The sequence below is a fragment of the Diadema setosum genome, chromosome 2 (assembly GCF_964275005.1).
Source record: "Diadema setosum chromosome 2, eeDiaSeto1, whole genome shotgun sequence".
NCBI lineage: Eukaryota > Metazoa > Echinodermata > Echinoidea > Diadematoida > Diadematidae > Diadema > Diadema setosum.
The window spans coordinates 34773448-34791870 of record NC_092686.1 but is presented as its reverse complement, the minus strand read 5'-3'; the positions used below and the strand labels follow the sequence as shown (position 1 = coordinate 34791870).

Below are 18423 nucleotides of genomic sequence, written 5' to 3'. Positions count from 1 at the left end.
GTAAATAGCGCCCTCCATGGGTGACCTTGTGAAAATTCAAATGTACGGTCATGTAGAGTATGAGTTACTCTACCCACGTGCCAAATATGACGATGATACATCAAATAATAAAAAAGTTATATAGGGGGGCACAATGTGCCCCCCCTTGGGCCTGCGAGGGGTCAAAATAGCTTGGGCTTAATAGGGTTAAGAGTCATCTTCACTTTAACATTTGTAATTTCAAGTCCAAGTTGACAGTCAAAGCAATGTGGTCTCCAGCACAAAACAAAGGGATATTGTATGTGTGTGTGTGTGTGTGTGTGTACCTGTGTGTGTGTGTACGTTTACATGAAAACGTGATTTCTACATGGACGAAGGTGAATACTCCATCAAAGAAAAAAAGCAAAAGATGTAAGCATTTTAATTGTTTCGTGCTCTTATGGGGTTCAAACCCGTACGTATGCAACCTCACGTCTCTTGTGACGTCGCCTTTATCCTCTCGGCCATGTACGTCTTGACGAGAAAATATGAGGAACGTAAGCTTACATGTGAAAGATGATTCAGGAATCGTTTGGTCCACATTCCATTCTCATTTTCAGTTTTTAGCTGCAAAATTATCAACCTGATGAGGAGATTTGAAAAAAATAAAATGCATGATTACTGCAGCTTATTGTCTGAGCTACCACATACTTAAGTTTCAGAGGAAATGGAGCAAAATCAGCTGAAATAAAGGTGCTTAAACGTTGTCAAGTCAATGCATGGTTTAAAAAAAAAAAAATCACCTCCCATAGACATAACACGTCAACTTGTCTGATTTTGAGTCTTTACCTTTAATCATAATTTGAAGTATGATGGTAAGTCTTCTCGAACTAAGAGTGTGGAACGGAAGCTTCTACGTGAAAGATGAATCACGATGATCACCCGTGACCGACACATCTTCAAAGGGATCAGTTATCAGAAGTGGAAGCCCTCGTGCCAAGATAATTATTGTCTCAGCAATTCCAAAGCAATGATACCCTTACATTTAGGTATACCATAATTTCCCTCTGAAATCATTGGTATTATTCATGTACAATTGCTTGCCTTGTCCATAAACTTTGCTTTACAAACTTTCAGTGAAAGGTGTCATAACATAATTCTGTAACTCCATTAGCAGTGATTGACTACATAAATAAAGATATATCAAATTGAACGCTTAGCGCGTATAACTAAGGGGGATTTTAGCCTGATGCTGTGTTATTCACTGCTCAGATACCAACAACACTCATCACCTACGGTTACGTATAGAGAAATAGCAATGACGAAAATAAGGTTTTCCTTTTCTTCGGCAGATAGACACACAACCCCTTTGAACACACTATAATTGACATGCATGGAGGGACATGAAAAAGTTCATTACTACTACTAAACAGTGATGCCTTCTACTCATGTGGCACAAGATACCTCTATAGCAACATAAAACCTGTCTACAATTCCGTTATTGGGTCAAACAATAACAACCTGGAATTTCAAAGAGACGAGCGAGACGCCATACACCTGGCCTAGAGTTAATTTATTCAGTTGCCATTCCTGCTCCAGTTGAGTTATGTAAATTATTTTCCGACCTGTCTTGTGCAGTGTATAACAGGAACAAACGTAGAGAAAAGGAAAGAGAAAACGAAAGGTGGCAAGCGGGGCACTGTATACCAAGGGCAATTTACAACATTACGTGTGATAAATGAAGCAAATCCAACCTCCAGCCTCCGACAAAAAAAAAAAGGAACTTGAGTGACTGTGTGTCGTGGGGTAATGACATCGGAATGAAGCTGAACTGCCAAAAGAAAAACAAAGAAAGAGAGAGAAAAAAAAATAATAGCGTCCTGCGGGTCCTGAACATCTCGTCCTAAGGTAGTGCATAATGACCATGCAGCGCGCTAAGCGACTATAAGGCCACACGGCTGTCCCGAAGATTGGATGTGAAATTCATATCTTTATATCATTTACAATATGAAAAAGTTCATTACTACTACTAAACAGTGATGCCTTCCATTCATGTGGCACAAGATACCTCTATAGCAACATAATACCTGTATACAACTCCGATATTGGGTCAACCAATAACAACCTGGAATTTCAAAGAGATGAGCGAGACGCCATACACCTGGACTAGAGTTAATCATATCAGCTCCCATTCCTGTTCTGCCAGTTATCTAAACGTACATGTTCCTACCTATCCTGTTACAATATAACAAGAACCAATGAAGAGAAAAGGAACGAGCAAATGAAAGGTGGCAAGCGGGACACTGTAACAAGGGGCAATTTACAACATTAAGTGTGACAAAATTAATGAAGCAAACCCAATCTCCAAATCTCCAATACAAAACAAGGGAAATAGAGCAGCCGTGTTCACGGGTTACGTATACTTGATAAAATAATACGATAAATGACATCGGAGTAAAGCTGAACTGCCGAAAAAAAGAAAAGAAAAAGAAAGAAAGAGAAAACTCCTGCGGGAGTCGAACTTCTCGCCGTCCGGGTATGGAGTTATTAACACCCAGCGCGCTAAGCGATTACGCCACACGGCTATCCTGAAGGTCCCATGAGAAACTTAAATATATGATAATACTATCGTGACACTGCTGATTGAGATGGCGCTATTCAACTTCCCACAAGTGGCCGCGTGGATTCGACCAATATACAGTTGCAAAGAACAATCGGGAATCGTTCCGTACAGATTGCGTTCTCATTTTCAGTCTTTAACTACAAAATTGTCGACCTGATGAGGAGATTTGAAAATATAAAATGCATGATGACTGCAGCTTATTGTCTGAGCTACAACATACTTAAGTTTCAGAGGAAATGAAGCAAAATCAGCTGAGGTAAAGGTGCTTAAACGTTGTCAAGTGAATGCATGGTTCTAAAAAAAATCACCTCCCATAGACATAACACGTGAACCTGTCCAATTTTGAGTCTTTACCTTTAATCACAATTTCTAGTATGATGACGTCATCATATTTCAAAACCATCACGGGGACTTGAGAGGCAAATGTTCAAAGTACAACATATCTGAATTTGGGATAATATTGAGCTTAAACAACAGAGATACGAGCAAATGAATGTCAGAAACAGTACCTCAAAAAAATCAATTCCACTTTTTTTATTCAAAATGACGATATGATGACGTCATCGCGTTTTCCTGGCAATATTGATACTTGGAATGTTATTTACAATTCATATACTTTTGTAATATGCAATAGAAAAATAGGGTCGACGGACGATTTAAAGAGCTATGGCGAAATAAACAAAGACATATTTTTTCACTATATTTGCAGAAAGACGCGCACGCGGAAATTCAACTTTGACGCCAGTGCATTCCTTTGTTATAGGTCGAAATCGATCGGAAATCAATGGATATTGTTACTCAAAGTATCAGGAATCCAAATCAGTCAAAAAAAATGCATTTTCATGTTGCTTACCGGCTCTGCGCGCGAAATTGCGCGGACGGACGCGCACGCGAGAAAATGTTTGAAACGCTTAAAATTGTCTGAAACTTCGAGATTTCCCATTGGGAAGTCGTTTTGAGCCTTTTAAAATTTTGACGCGCGCTTACGCGCGCGTAATGATGACCTGTGTAACTAGCGTTAAAAAGTAAGATAGAGCGTGACCTGAACTTCATGTCCACCGAAAATGATACAGAAATGACGTCTAGTTATGAAGTTATGATCGATCATGTGACAAGGTCCGAAAATCACAAAATGGCGCCTAGATGACGTCATAGATATGTTACTGTAATGAAAACCTTATTGTGGCTAGATTTTGTCATGAGACATGTTGACTGAAAATGTCATGTTATTTCGTAATGTCATTCTTGAGATATTGACGACACAAAATTGTCCAGAAAGAAAGAAGAATAAAAAAAAATAAAAGAGAGATTTTGACAATCACAATAGATGATACGCTGATAGCGTATCACCTAAATATATTCACTGCATGTCGCAAGCTATTTATTCAGTGTACCTTGTAAGATCCCCATCCAATACACGATAGTATGCAATACCTGAGAAAGGAGTACAAGTACACATCCTTAATTATGGCTATTATAGAGGAGAGGTAATGCCTCTTGAATCTAATACACTCAACTGTCATAAACCTCTGTATAAATGACAATCATATGAGTTGATGACAGGAGTAGTTGTAGTACATAAACTGCAGCAAACTTATTAATAATCATGACCCATGCATGCGTCTCGTGACATGCTCAGCTTACGCAAATATTCCACAGAGGTAGCTAGAAATGAAAGTCTACTTTAATTTCAGTTTGTCAGCCTATGGCAATGTGTAGAGTCGTCACCAAGCATTGAGAATACAGTGCTGAATCTTGAGATGTGCAGGAGTCTTGTTTATCCAGTTCCCATAAAATTTTCTCCTGATGAGACTGCCATAGTAGCAAATTATTTGACTTTGCAGCAGGTATGTGAGCCCAGACAAAAGTGACAACAACTTCAAAGTGTTCAATCTGATTTCCTTTAGAGACACAGTACCTACTAGCCATGGCTGAGAGTAAGGTAGTGATCAACAAGACCAATATAAGAGTGCAATCCTGCTTTGCTTTATGTCTGCAGTGGGAGTGTGTATCTCATTTATGCCATCCCTCACTCAAGATGATGGACAGAAGTATGTCTTCTACCTGGTAAGAGTGAATCTGCTTTCATACGTGATCCTAGCTGTGACACTCGCCATTTGGTTTTATCGCAACAAATCGGATCTGCATGGAGAACAGGCCATATTTTGGCCACTTGAATGTAGACACTGTGCCAGGGCATTACATTGTCACATTAACAACGATGAAGGAATATCCTCAAGGAATCTGAGACAGGCTCTTGCAGGAACAAGTAGGAATATTGCTACTAATTCTGAGGAATCTCAATATCAGATGCCTTCAGAGCCAAGTGCTACAGTGGAACAAAATGACGGTATGCCACCTGCAAGTTCAGAGATGTCTGGAAGATGTTCCAGTAGGTCTTTCCTTTCCCATTCCTCTAGAAGGTCCAGTGGTTTGGACTGCCACAGTCCATCTGAGGACAGTACTTCAAAGAATACACTAAGTCCAGGGTCCTTGCCTGCAGAACCTTTCGCACAGCAATTCCAGACACCAGACAGTCATGCCCACAATTCTCCAAAGGCTGTCCAAAGGAATGGTGACACTTCCTTGATTCCCTCGGAACAGGGGGAGTCTCTGCTGATGGATTCCTCACAAGAATCTTACCATTCTTCAAAGATGTCTTTGCCAAATCTGCCTACCCCTGAGACTGAACAGTTCAGAGCACAGCACTCTGATCCAAGAAACACTGCCCAGTGCTTGTTTGTCCCAAGACATAAATCAGTGCTGTATGTGTTTCAGGTGTTCAGTATTTTGTCACTTTGTAGTATTGCAATAGATGTCGTGTACAAGGGCCTTTGCAGCTATCAGGAAAACTCAAAAAAAGGATATCTTGATTACAGGTATGGTTGAAGATGTCTGCCTCTTTGCAGGCATAGGTATTTGTCTCCACATAATGAAATACCACTATCAGGCAGTTTTTACTGATAAAACTGTCTTCAGTGTGTATCTTGGTCAAGGATTTCCAGTATTCCTATCAGTTGCTGTGTGGTGTCTTTCGACACCTTTATGTAACTACTTACATAACACCCGTATAAGTCACTCTCAATCATTTCATTGTACCAATGCAGGGCTGCCAACTCTCACGCATTGAGCATGAGACTCACGCAATTCAACCAATTTTGACTGTCTCACTCTGATAAACGAAATCTCACGCTAACCCCCCAAAATGGAATGTACATGACTACAAAAAAATATATCTCTAAATTCTCAGATATTCCGAACATCGATATGCCCAAGCCCAAAATTTCAAGATTTTCCCGCGTGGGTGTAAAGCTTAACCAATAATAATCGCATTCGGTTCGCACGCAAAGACGAGATATTGGATTACGATTGGTTTCTACCTATACCACGCAGTGGCGTATCTGGGGGGGGGGGGGCAAGGGGGGCACGTGCCCCGGGTGCCACTCCTTGGGGGCGCAAAAAATGAAACAAAAAAAAAGAAGAAGAAAAAAAAAAAAAACGAAGAAGAAGAAGAAGAAAAGAAAAATGAAAAAGAAGAAGAAAAAAAAAAAAACTCGTCCGGAAGGAGGGGGGGGGGGCAGAAAACCAAATCAAACAAGATAAAAACAAAACATGATGATGCGGACAAAATGACAATGTTTATTGTGTTCACACAAGAATTCCATGTTCTGTAAGCTGAAATACAAACATTTTCGGCTCGCTCGCCATAATTTATATAAAAAAAGAAAGTAAGAACAAAACGTGATGACGCGGACAAAATGACAATGTCTATTGTGTTCACACATATCATTTTATATTTAGCAGGAAAAATGTTACACGGAGCAGCGAATCAAAAAAATCAAAAATCAAAAAAGATAAGAACAAAACGTAATGATGACGCGGAAATATACAAATTTCGGCTCACTCACTCGTACTAATTTAAAGTATTTTTTCAAGTACTCAGTTTGTTGGTATAAATCGTTATCTATAAAGCCGTCACTATATCTTGATTAGAATTGTAAGATTTGATAAGCAAAAAATGACAAGAATTCCATGTTTTGTAAGCTGAAATACAAAAATTTTCGGCTCGCTCGCTGCGCTCGCTCGCCAAAATTTATCAAAATTCATTACATTTAAATCACCCTCAAAAGACCCCTTTTAAGTGCTTGAAAAAGCATATCATGTGGACTTTGTTTAAAGTCCCTACCAGGATGGGGTTGGGGTTGAACACTTTTTCAGAAATTAGGGGCGCAATTTTCGTGCTTGCCCCGGGCGCCGTTTTCCCTAGATACGCCACTGATACCACGTGAGCATAGCTTGTACTTTGGGCAAATTACAGTACATGTATGGCTATGACGTCTGCTTCACATCGCTTTACATGTACACTGACTGTGTACGTAGTACATACGTACGTACGGCCTCGGCCGCACAGCAGGCCGCCAGGCACTAGCCAGGAGTTCGCTCCGCTCCCTCGCAGTGTTTCACGCCAAACTCTCACTCAAGGTTGGCAGCCCTGCCAATGTCACATTCTTCGAGTTTTTTACCTTTGCTCGAAGGCTAGCCCCCATCTTTAATGTGGAGTATGTAATCATTTGCACTGCAATTTATTTGCAGTTGTGGGCAACTGTGTTGCCAAGATCTGTACTGACTGCAAGTGAAGAAAAGGCCATATTTGAGAGGCTGAATGACAGACACAGAGATGCATTTTTTATCCAGATATGGAAAAAATTGAAGGTTGCCTTTTGGAAAAGAGAGAACGATGTAAATGAGCTCCTTTCAGAATCAACTAAAGCATCATTGGCCACCCAATGTCACTCCTTTGCTGTTGTGTCATTATCCGGTGTTACAGCAGTAGCCTATGTCACTTGGAACCACTGTGTTCTTGAGCTGCCGTTGCTCAGACTAACCGATTCAGGAAAAGATGCCATCAGGCTTGCCAGTGAAATAGCCCTTGCCATACCTTTCATTGTCATGTTCATTTGCCATGTGCATGCCTCAGAGTTTTTCTTCAAATTCCATCCAAAAAAGGCCACCTACATTGCAGACGGTCTCTATAATGGACATGACTTGATCCTCCTGCTTTGCTCTTGCTTTGTATATTCTCTCCTTATCTTGAGAAGTGTGAGTGCTATTGAACTCCTTATGGAAGGTGGCCAGAGTTTGTCCATTGGGGATGCTGCCCACTACTGGCTAGGTGCTGCTACTTCTTGTGTCTCTGTTGTTACAATGGCCCTGATGACTTTGTTTCTCATCATGACCCAGAGACAAGCCGTGCAAGGTGCCCGGGCAAGGCAGATTGTTGCAGTGACCTTGATTTATGCGACATGTTTTAACATGGCACAGTGGTTTGAAACAACTTTTTTTGATTCGGAGGAAATCCTGATTAAGACTTTCTTCAATGACACCACAGGTGGTGTAATCAATCTGATTGTGGAACCCTTTATCACAACGTATGACCTCCATGCTGCTCTACTTGCATTTGACTCATATCAAATGTTGTATGCAACAGGTCATGCATAGAGTAGCTTGATATTGAAATTGATTCTGTCGATCAGCATTCATGGCCTGTCACTTCACATACAAAGACAAAATTTAAAGGGTGTGTACAGTTCTGGTTGAGGTGAGGATTTAGCTTTTAATGTTTTTAGAGATATTCAGAAACCACTCTATGAAATGTCAAAGAGAATGCAATTCTAAGGGGTATCAAAAGTTTATTTGATGAAAATCTGTTCGGAAATTGCTGAAATATCCAGAAACAAGGTGAAACAAAGAGATCCTAATAAAAGGCGTGGCCTGTCGCCTTTTATCATTATCACTTTTTTGGATATCTCAGCCATTTGAAAACCAATTTTCATCAAATAAACGTTGAATCCTTCTTAAAATCACATGCTCTTTCATATTTCATAAAAGGTTTCTCATTATCTCACTTAGGAATGTTCAAAACATGAATCCCCATCTCAACCATTACTAGGTTAAGTCCCTTTAACTTTGCTTTGGGTTTGTTACTGTAAGTTATTTGATGAAGTTCTGGGAAAAAATCCACCTTAAGTTCTTGTAATGTTCACTTATCATTAGATCTCAAAACCTGTGAAAATTCCATTGGCATATCGTTGTTGATTGGTTGTGGTATGCACATATGCAAATTTGGTGGAGTGATGGGCATTGCAAATGTGCAGTTCTGAGATTAAAAACGTATAGAATATTTCAAATACATTGTATAGCGAACTCAGGTACTCCAAGATTTAATTATATTGCAAGAAGATGTTACCATACAGGTCTCTAAACAGACTGTTTATGGCACAGCAAGGTAATTGAGAAAAACACAAAATAAGATTATGATTTAATAGATTTCCAGGTTAAAAAAACAAATGTCATTGTTTACCTTATTTACTTTGTCCACTTGAAGGAGGTTGAAAATGGGGTGAAAATGCTTGAAAATCCCTATAATAAATGGCATGGTATGCAGGAGCTAATTAATCAACTGGGAGTGGTTGGCATGATCAAAAGTTTTGGCAATTAAAGGGCAATATTAGGATATCTGTCTGTTACCCGTGGCCATATGTGTGAAGGAATCACGGATGAACTTCAGTTAAATGTCTCACATGATCTTTCACATGATGCAGGATTTGATGGTTTTCCATCGGATCCATGATTGCATTTGTCAGGACGTGCTCCTGTACGTTGCAGCAGACATGAATTGGGGATTGAGACGGGTCTTTACGTATAGTTCCAGGGTTCATACTGTGTCCCTATCTTGAAAACTGATTTTAATTTTTTTTTTTCAATTACTGGCTGGGAAAAGTGGACATTTTTTGTCGTTTGGAAGTTTTGTGCATATCACCCAACATGATCAAACTAGTGTGACAAGGGAGCTTGCAAATTTATTGCCTATTATATGTAATCCTGTTTTAAATTTTGATTCCATGGAATAAAGACATGCCAAATTCATCTAACTACAATATAAATAAAGTGTAAAAAATAACTTCCACAAAATTTTCCACTAAAAGAGTTAGTTTTTGTGGTCAATTGACTTGGTTATCTGTCACATGAGAAGAGTTTTTGAGTATGATAAGTGCAAAATGTTCTGGTAAAAAAATCTTCTAGTGCTGTGTTAGCCCTAGTTGATGAGTTGTGATGCCCTCAAATGGCTTTGTTTTGTTTGCCTCAGTGATATACGTAAATTGATGTGTGCTCGGAAAGGGCTAAAATTATACACTATTTCTTTGAGAGAATCTGATCCAATGTTTCCTAAGTGCTTTATTGTGAATTCTTGTCTATCTTTCTTAGACTTTACATAATGTAAAGCAGAGTATGGGTTTAGTGTGTGTGTGTGTGTGTGTGTGTGTGTGTGTGTTTGTGCTTGTGTGCCGGCAAGGGTATGCATTTGTGTATACAATGTAGATCATGAAGTCACACAAAGTGCACAATTTAAAAGGGATTAGTTCCATAGCTATGAATTCATATTCATTTGATTAATTTTCAACATTGCAGTCATATTTTTGTTCCTTTTTTCTTGTAAAGCAGAATGGCTATAACAGCGTTTTTGTGTAGGGCCTAATTATACTTGAATTCCATTCACTATGAGGACCAGGGCCCCATTGCAAGAAAGTTGCAATCAATTGCAAATAATTGCTAATTTTGAAACAACCATTCTGATTGTCTCAGGGTCTGCCCTATTAAGAAGACATGCATGCAACAAAGATTTTGACTGGCCAGTGACAATCAGTTGCAAGTTGCGTTTAAACGCAAAGTTTCTAGCAACGGGGCCCAGATCTTTCTCTCGACCTATCCAGCTAGTCATTTACCTCTACCTACTTCTACCTCCCCATCTCCAATAAGTCAATGACCTCTTTCATCTCTCAATTGTACCCTAGAATTTTGGAATAGTGTCAGTCCTACCCTACAGTATCAGACAACATCCAGCCGACATCTAAAATGTAGGCCCCCATTGATTACCCAGAATTGATGTAGAGTCTATAAACCACTCCAAAACTAGTCCCACCTTTATTTCTGTGACAATCACGGTTTTACCCAATTGAAAACCTTACTCAAGTATGAAGACTCCACCCCATTCACCCTCATAGTATGTTTACCAAAAACTTTTTGTACACTTTATACAGTTCGACCTCGATTATCCGGCCATATCGGGACCAATGCTCATCCGGATAAGTGAATTGGCCGGATATGGGAGACTCAATGTTAATGCATATAGCTGCCATCCAATCTGCCGCCCCAGTGCACTGGCAGCTAGGCAGGTAGCATACCCTGCAAAACTGCGCCGTGATTTACAAGTTTTCCATCCATGCTCTTATGGTGAATTTATAGATCATGACTGCTTACTTTTACGATGATAATGTGTTGAGAATTTATGTTAGTTCTGTTGTGGATATTGTAGGTAAATTGTGTGAGTTTTGTAGAAATTTTAATTGAGTTTAAAGTCACTGTTTTTTCTCAATTTTGGATGAAAAAAAAAGTCCTTCACTGCATGAACGCGTCCGTATAGTAGAGATTTCTGGATAAAAGGAGGCTGCGTAATTGAGGTCGAACTGTATGTGCTGTATCTTGTGAATTGTAAGATTTAAGAGACTCTGGTTTTGACACGTGGAGTGAGAGGACATACCACAAGAGACATCTCAAATAAAACACACTTTGATGATTTTGAAATATATTACCTGCATGTCATAAGCTACATGTATTTATTTGATGTACCTTAAAAATAAGATCCCAATCCCAATATACGACAGCATGAAATACTAGGAAAGGAGTACAAGTAGTATATTAAAGCATCCTTCATTGTGGCTAGATTATGGAGAAGTGGTAATGTCTCTTGAAACAGTACTCAAGTGCACTCAACCTTTTGTATAAATGTCAATCATAGCGGTTAATGACAGGAGTAGTACATAAACTGCAACAAACTTATTAAAAGTCATGACCAATGCATTCTCAGCTTACGCAAATATTCCACAGAGATAGCTAGAAGTGAAAGTCTACTTTAATTTCAGCTTGTCACCCTTTGACGATGTGTAGAGTCATGCCATGACGGCATGTCACCAAGCATTGAGATTATAACACTGAAACTTGAGACGTGTGAAGTCTTCTTTGTCCAGTTCTCATAGAATTTGCTCCTGATGAGAATGTCTTATTTAAGCAAATTATTTGATGATTTTCAGCAGCTATTGTAGCCCAGACCAAGGTGACAACAACTTCAAAGTGTTCAATCTGATTTCCTTTAGAGACACAGTTCCTCCAAGCCATGGCTGAGAGTAAGGTAGTGATCAACAGTTACCAATATAAGAGTGCAATCCTGCTTTGCTTTATGTCTACAATGGGAGTGTGTATCTCATTTATGCCATACCTTGCTCAAGACGATGGACAGAAGTATGTCTTTTACGTGATAAGAGTGAATCTGCTTTCACATGTGATCTTGGCTGTGACACTCGCCATTTGGTTTTATCGCAACAAATCAGATCTGCATGGAGAACAGGCCATCTTGTGGCCACTTGAATGTCGGCACTGTGCAAGGGCATTACAGTGTCACATCGACAACAGTGAAGGAATGTCCTCAAGGAATCTGAGACAGGCTCTCACAGGAACAAGTAGAAATGCTGCCACTTCTGAGGAAAGTCAATATCAGATGCCTTCAGAACTTAGTGCTAGTGCTACAGTGGAACAAAATGACGTTATGCTGCCCGCAAGTTCAGAGATGTCCGGAAGATGTTCCAGTAGGTCTTTCCTTTCCCATTCCTCTGAAAGGTCCAGTGGTTTGGACTGCCACAGTCCATCTGAGGACAGTGCTTTGAAGAATATACTAAGTCCAGGGTCCTTGCCTGTAGAACCTCTCACACAGCAATGCCAAACACCAGACAGTCATGCTAGCAGTTCTCCAAAGGCTGTCCAAAGGAGGAGTGTCAATTCCTTGGGTCCGCGGGAACAGGGGGAATCTCTGCTGACGGATTCCTCACAAGAATCTTACCATTCTTCAAAGATGTCTTTGCCAAATCTGCCTACCCCTGAGACTGAACAGCTCAGAGCAGAGGACTCTGCTCGAAGAAACATTGCCCAGTGTTTGTTTGTCCCAAGACATAAATCAGTGCTGTGTGTGTTTCAGGTGTTCAGTATTTTGTCACTTTGTAGTCTTGCAATAGATGTAGTGTACAAGGGCCTTTGCAGCTATCAGGAAAACTCAGAAAAGGATATCTTGATTACAGGTATGATTGTAGATCTCTGTTTCTTTGCAGGCATAGTGGTTTGTTTCCGCTTAATGAAATACCACTATCAGGCAGTTTTTACTGATAAAACTGTGTTCAGTGTATATCTTGGTCAAACATATCCAGTATTCCTTTCAATTGCTGTGTGGTGGCTTGCCACACCTTTAGGTCACTACTTGCATATCGAACCAAGAAGACACTCTCAATCATTTCATTGTATCAATGTCACGTGCTTCGAGTTTTTTACCTTTGCTCGAAGGCTAGCCCCCACCTTTAATGTGGAGTATGTAATTATTTGCGCTGCAATTTATTTGCAGTTGTGGGCAACTGTGTTGCCAAGATCTGTACTGGCTGCAAGTGAAGAAAAAGCCATATTTGAGAGGCTGAATGACAGGCACAGAGATGCATTTTTTATCCAGATATGGAAAAAATTGAAGGTTGCCTTTTGGAAAAGAGAGAACGATGTAACTGAGCTCCTTTCAGAATCAACTAAAGCATCATTTGCCACCCAATGTCACTCCTTTGCTGTTGTGTCATTATCCGGTGTTACAGCAGTAGCCTATGTCACTTGGAACCACTTTGTTCTTGAGCTGCCTTTGCTCAGACTAACCGATTCAAGAAAAGATGCCATCAGGCTCGCCAGTGAAACAGCTCTTGCCATCCCTTTCATTGTCATGTTCATTTGCCATGTGCGTGCCTCAGAGTTTTTCTTCAAATTCCGTCCAAAAAAGGCCACCTACATTGCAGACGGTCTCTTTAACGGACATGACTTGATCCTCCTGCTTTGCTCTTGCTTTGTATATTCTCTCCTTATCTTCAGAAGTGTGAGTGCCATTGAACTCCTTTGGGAAGGTGGCCAGAGTTTGTCCATTGGGGATGCTGCCCACTACTGGCTAGCTGTTGCTACTTCTTGTGTCTCTGTTGTTACAATGGCCCTGATGACTTTGTTTCTCATCGTGACCCAGAGACAAGCCGTGCAAGGTACCCGAGCAAGGCAGATTGTTGCAGTGACCTTGATTTATGCAACATGTTTTAACATGGCGCAGTGGTTTGAAACAACTTTTTTTGAATCGGAGGAAATCCTGATTAAGACTTTCTTCAATGACACCACAGGTGGTGTAATCAATCTGATAGTGGAACCCTTTATCACAACGTATGACCTCCATGCTGCTCTACTTGCATTTGACTCATATCAAATGTTGTATGCAACAGGTCATGCATAGAGTAACTTGATATTAAAATTGATTCACTCGGTCAGAATTCATGGCCTGTCACTTCACATACAAAGACAAAATTTAATATTGCCTTAATTGGGTGTGTAACTGTAAGCTATTTGATGTATTTCTGCAAAGAATGTAATGTGCACTTATCATCATATATTTTATCAAAACCTGTGAAAATTCCAGAAATTGGCATATTCTTGTTGAGTGGTAATGGTATGCACATGCAAATTTGGTGAAGTGATGGACATTGCAAAAATGCAGTTCTGAGGTGAAAAACATACAGAATGTTTCAAATTTAATGAACTCAGGTACTCCAAGAATTAATTATATATAGCAAGCAAGAAGATTTTACCATATTCATGTAGGTCTATCAACTGACTGTTTATGGCAAACTGTAGCAAGGTGATTTTGAAAACACAAAATAAGATTCTATGATTTAGTAGATTTCCTGTTAAAAATAAAATGTCTTTGTTTCCCTTATTTACTGTATTAGCTGTTATTTTCGAGAGGGTTTAATTTTCGCGAATTTCGCGAATCACAGTTGGATCGCTAATTTAACAACACAAAAATGTCTCCATGCGCCCTGTTAACAGTGCATTAACTTAAGCGTCGGCATCAATTCGCAAAAACGTCTAGCAAAAATGTCTATGGCCTTGTCCACTTGAAGGAGTTTGAAAATGGGGTGAAAGTGCTTGACTTTCACATACACATCAACAGAACAGGGCACATATCTTGTGGGCATTACAAGTATATTAGTGTGTGGCCTGTGTAATACTCATTACATAGTGTACTACATAGAATCGATGGTATATAGTATACCAATCTACTGAAGGAAGTATGCATATGGTTGAAAGATGGGGTATAACTTCCTGTGTGTGTTTTCTGGTAGTGTGATGATTAGTAGAAACCTACATTACCTTTTAAAGGTAGGAATCAATAAAAAGTTTGTCTTTGCAAACAAGTAGAATGTTCTCTATCCTGTCCTCTCCACCCTATCTCTGTCAATATTTCATATCTCTGCTGCCCTGTGGAACCCCTGACTAGGAAACAGGAAGTCCAATCTTGCACCCCTGTTCACAACTGCTTGCCACCAGCCCTCAGGGAAATCTTAGCAATTGAGGATCCCTATAATAATGACATGGTATACAGGAGCTAATTGATCAACTGGGAGTGGAATTGGCATGATCAAAAGTTTTGGCAAAGCACAATATTAGGATATCTGTCTGTTTCCCTCAGCCATGTGGAAGAACTTGAGTTGTATCTCCTATGATCTTTCTTGTGATGCAGGATTTGATGGTTTTCCATGGGATCCATGATTGCATTTGTCAGGACGTGCTCCTGTACCTTGCAGCAGACATGAATCGGGGATTGAGACGGGTCTATATCAGTTTTGAGGGTTCATACTGTTTGCATATCTTAAAAACTGATGTCACATTGTCCAGTTTCCAGTCAAATGGTGTTATGCTGCTGTTGGCAGAGGACTGAAAAATTATGGCAAGAATAGATATGATCTCAGCTAGTTCCCCCAGGACTCTTCGGTTGAAATTATCTGGTCCAGGTAGGTGCTTTCCCAGGCCAAAATTTGTGGAGAAAACTCTGTTCACATTAACTGAGATGTGAACAGCCTTTTGCTGGCATATCTTCAGTTGTGTGAGAATTCTTTGTTTTACTGATGCCTTCGTTCATTGTGCTGTCTAGAAATGCTGAGTTTGGATGCCAGCCAGTTCTTTTTGGTCTTAGACTAGCCATAATTTTGTTTTTAGGGGAGCTGTGGCAGTACTACCCGAGTTCTGCTTTATGCTTTGTTTTTCATGGAGAGGACTTAGGGTAGCCAGACTCAAATGTGTCAAGAAAAGTTCAGTACTGTATAATCTTCTGAGAAACGGCTGAACTTCCCAATTACGATGTGCTGTTTTTGTTGTACACCTGGCACTCATGTTTATACCCAGGGTAATCAACTTTATATAGTGGCCTTTTGCTCAGTTGATATCTTTTCCTGATGAGAAGATGCAAGGCTATGGTTAGCTAAGGCATGGTGCTGTCCTAAGCAAGATAGAGCTTGGTTGTGGGGGTGTGTTTCAGGAATGCTACATAGAGAATGTCCTTCACCCGTTGAGGACAAGTCCCGAGTATGCTCGGGCAGAGGTCTATGGGAAATGCATGTTATAGTTAAATTAGCCAGTCCTCAACAGGTTAAATAAGACCCCTGTCTCATTTCCTTGAAAAACAACTTTTCTTGTTCTCAGTGGTAAGAGAGCAGTTTCTCCATATCACAACTCTTAAAGGCATTCCCAGTCAACATTTTTGTATAACTGTACAAGTTAAGGTTGTTGCTTCATTTCTTCTGGTTGTGTGTTAATTGACATAGGCCTACACTGAATGAGGAGAGGCTCTGCTCTTCAGATATCCCTTTAGTTGTGTTTATGAAGCCAGCACAACAGACAAGATGTCCTTTCTGAATGAATACACATCCAGAGGTTTCAAGTTTGAGTGAAAAATGGACCATACCATCAGACCCATGGATGAAGATTTATCCAGATATGGTGAAAGACACATTCTGTCTTGAGCAATGATGAGTGGAACTACTATGAGAATGTTCTGTTATTCTTTGCATGGAAGTTTAATGCAGTTGCGGGAATTGCACTTTTATAAGTGTAATTGTCAAGAAAAGCATTCATGCCCCAATTATCGAACATGGCAAATAAAATCAAGCTGTTATGACTTTTAGATGGTCATGCATGTTGTATGAAGGTTTATTCTAGATGTATCACTTTGGGGCCATGATAAGCTGTGGGAGATGCCAGCACTTTTCAAATAGAATTTTCATCAGTTGCTACATAGTTACAAAGGTTGAACATGTGGAATCCTAGTCCTGTCCGAGTCCTTGTCATCAGCGGCAATATGAAAATGCATACAGATAAATCCCCAAACTTCAGTAGTTCTCATGTGTGAAGGCTGACACACCTCATGATAAGGTCATGAAACCTGAAGATTGAAGAGCTGAGGCACAGATGAAACCAAGGTAAACATGACATCATCATGTCACATATCAATCATTTTGTCAACAATGGAAATAGACAGGAGTAGAGATTTCTAGTCCTCTCTAGGGCAATTGTCTAGTTTAACTGGTTGTCTATCTTGCCATTCTACCCGTCTCATTGTGTAACCTTATCCTTGCATTCAATCAGAGATGTCATGTAAAACATTAAAGAATGATGTTCATGTACCCACTCACACTGGTAACCCCTTTTATCCAAATTGCAAAAATCACCTCTGAGTAATGTTGCAATTCTGTTGCTGATTATGTCCATGACCAAGAAGTTAGCGGAGAAAATAAGAGCCCATTTTTACATTGTTTCTATAGTTCAAAGACTATTACCTCATCACTTTTAAACAGAATTTTAGTGTTCTTGACTTCATTCTCTGTAGCCCATGAATCAGAAATTAAATGTCTACTGTTTTCTGCTGATATCAACATTATGGTGATTTTGATCAGTTTGGTGTGCCCACCCTCTCATACTCCTTTTTTTTTTATGATATGCGATAGTGTTTCACCTCTCTCCCATTCCTTCTACTGTTTGTTCTTTTCAGGAGAAAGGATTCATCAACTATTTTGGAGAGCAGCGTTTTGGGGCATCAACATTAGATCCATCAAAAGCCATGACTACCATTTCTCCTGCAGATATAGGGCGTGCCATGCTGCAAGAGAAATATGTAAGATTAAGAGCACTTTAACATTTCATGCAAATTGATCTGTATGCATTCTGGTTCTGTTCCATGTGGTTGCAGAAGAATCAAAGGAGTTGTTTATCAGCTATTATCACTGTCACTTCATTTAAAGGTCCTCTTTACCTTTGGGAACAGTGATTTTAAAATTTTTCAAGATGTGTTTCTGTCGGTCTGTTATACCACAAAACATTCTATCATATAAAATTTTTGTGATAAAGCCTGAAATATAAGGGGATGCCTGTATTTTTCTCAATAAACTGTTTCTGTGGACTGTTTAGTCTGGAAACATTTTAATAACTATTGTTCACATTTTGTATATATAACAATACTTAACATTGATTTTACCAATTCAAATTTTTACAGAGGTTGTTTCTATCCCTAACTCACATTTTAGAACCATTTTAAAGCACTAACTTTGGGTTTTCGTTTCATATCTGCAAATGGTAAACTATGCCTTTAACCTGCCCAGTTTTTGTTTGTTTGTTTGTTTTTTCACTAGCATTCAGTAATCTCTTAAACTTGACTTCTATGAATTAAGCAAGACTCCTCTGGTGCAGCCATTATGTGTGCAGTAAAACAGGGAAGGCCATGCATCTTGACACATTAGAGATTAGGGACGTTGAATTACATCTGTATTGATAAATTAGTTTCTTGATACCTGTGCCAACTGGCAAGGAAAGCACGGCAGCAGACTTGCCAATTG

General features: G+C 39.6%; 1 protein-coding gene across 1 annotated transcript in view; it reads left to right on the top strand.

Annotated features, from left to right (window-relative positions):
* Positions 1-18423, top strand: part of LOC140246282 (pseudouridylate synthase PUS7L-like) — a 113483-nt gene that overhangs the window by 86320 nt on the left and 8740 nt on the right. Inside the window, exon 4 of the mRNA XM_072325747.1 lies at positions 17583-17705. Coding sequence (XP_072181848.1) covers positions 17583-17705 — 123 coding nt within the window. The remainder of the gene's footprint in view (positions 1-17582; positions 17706-18423) is intronic.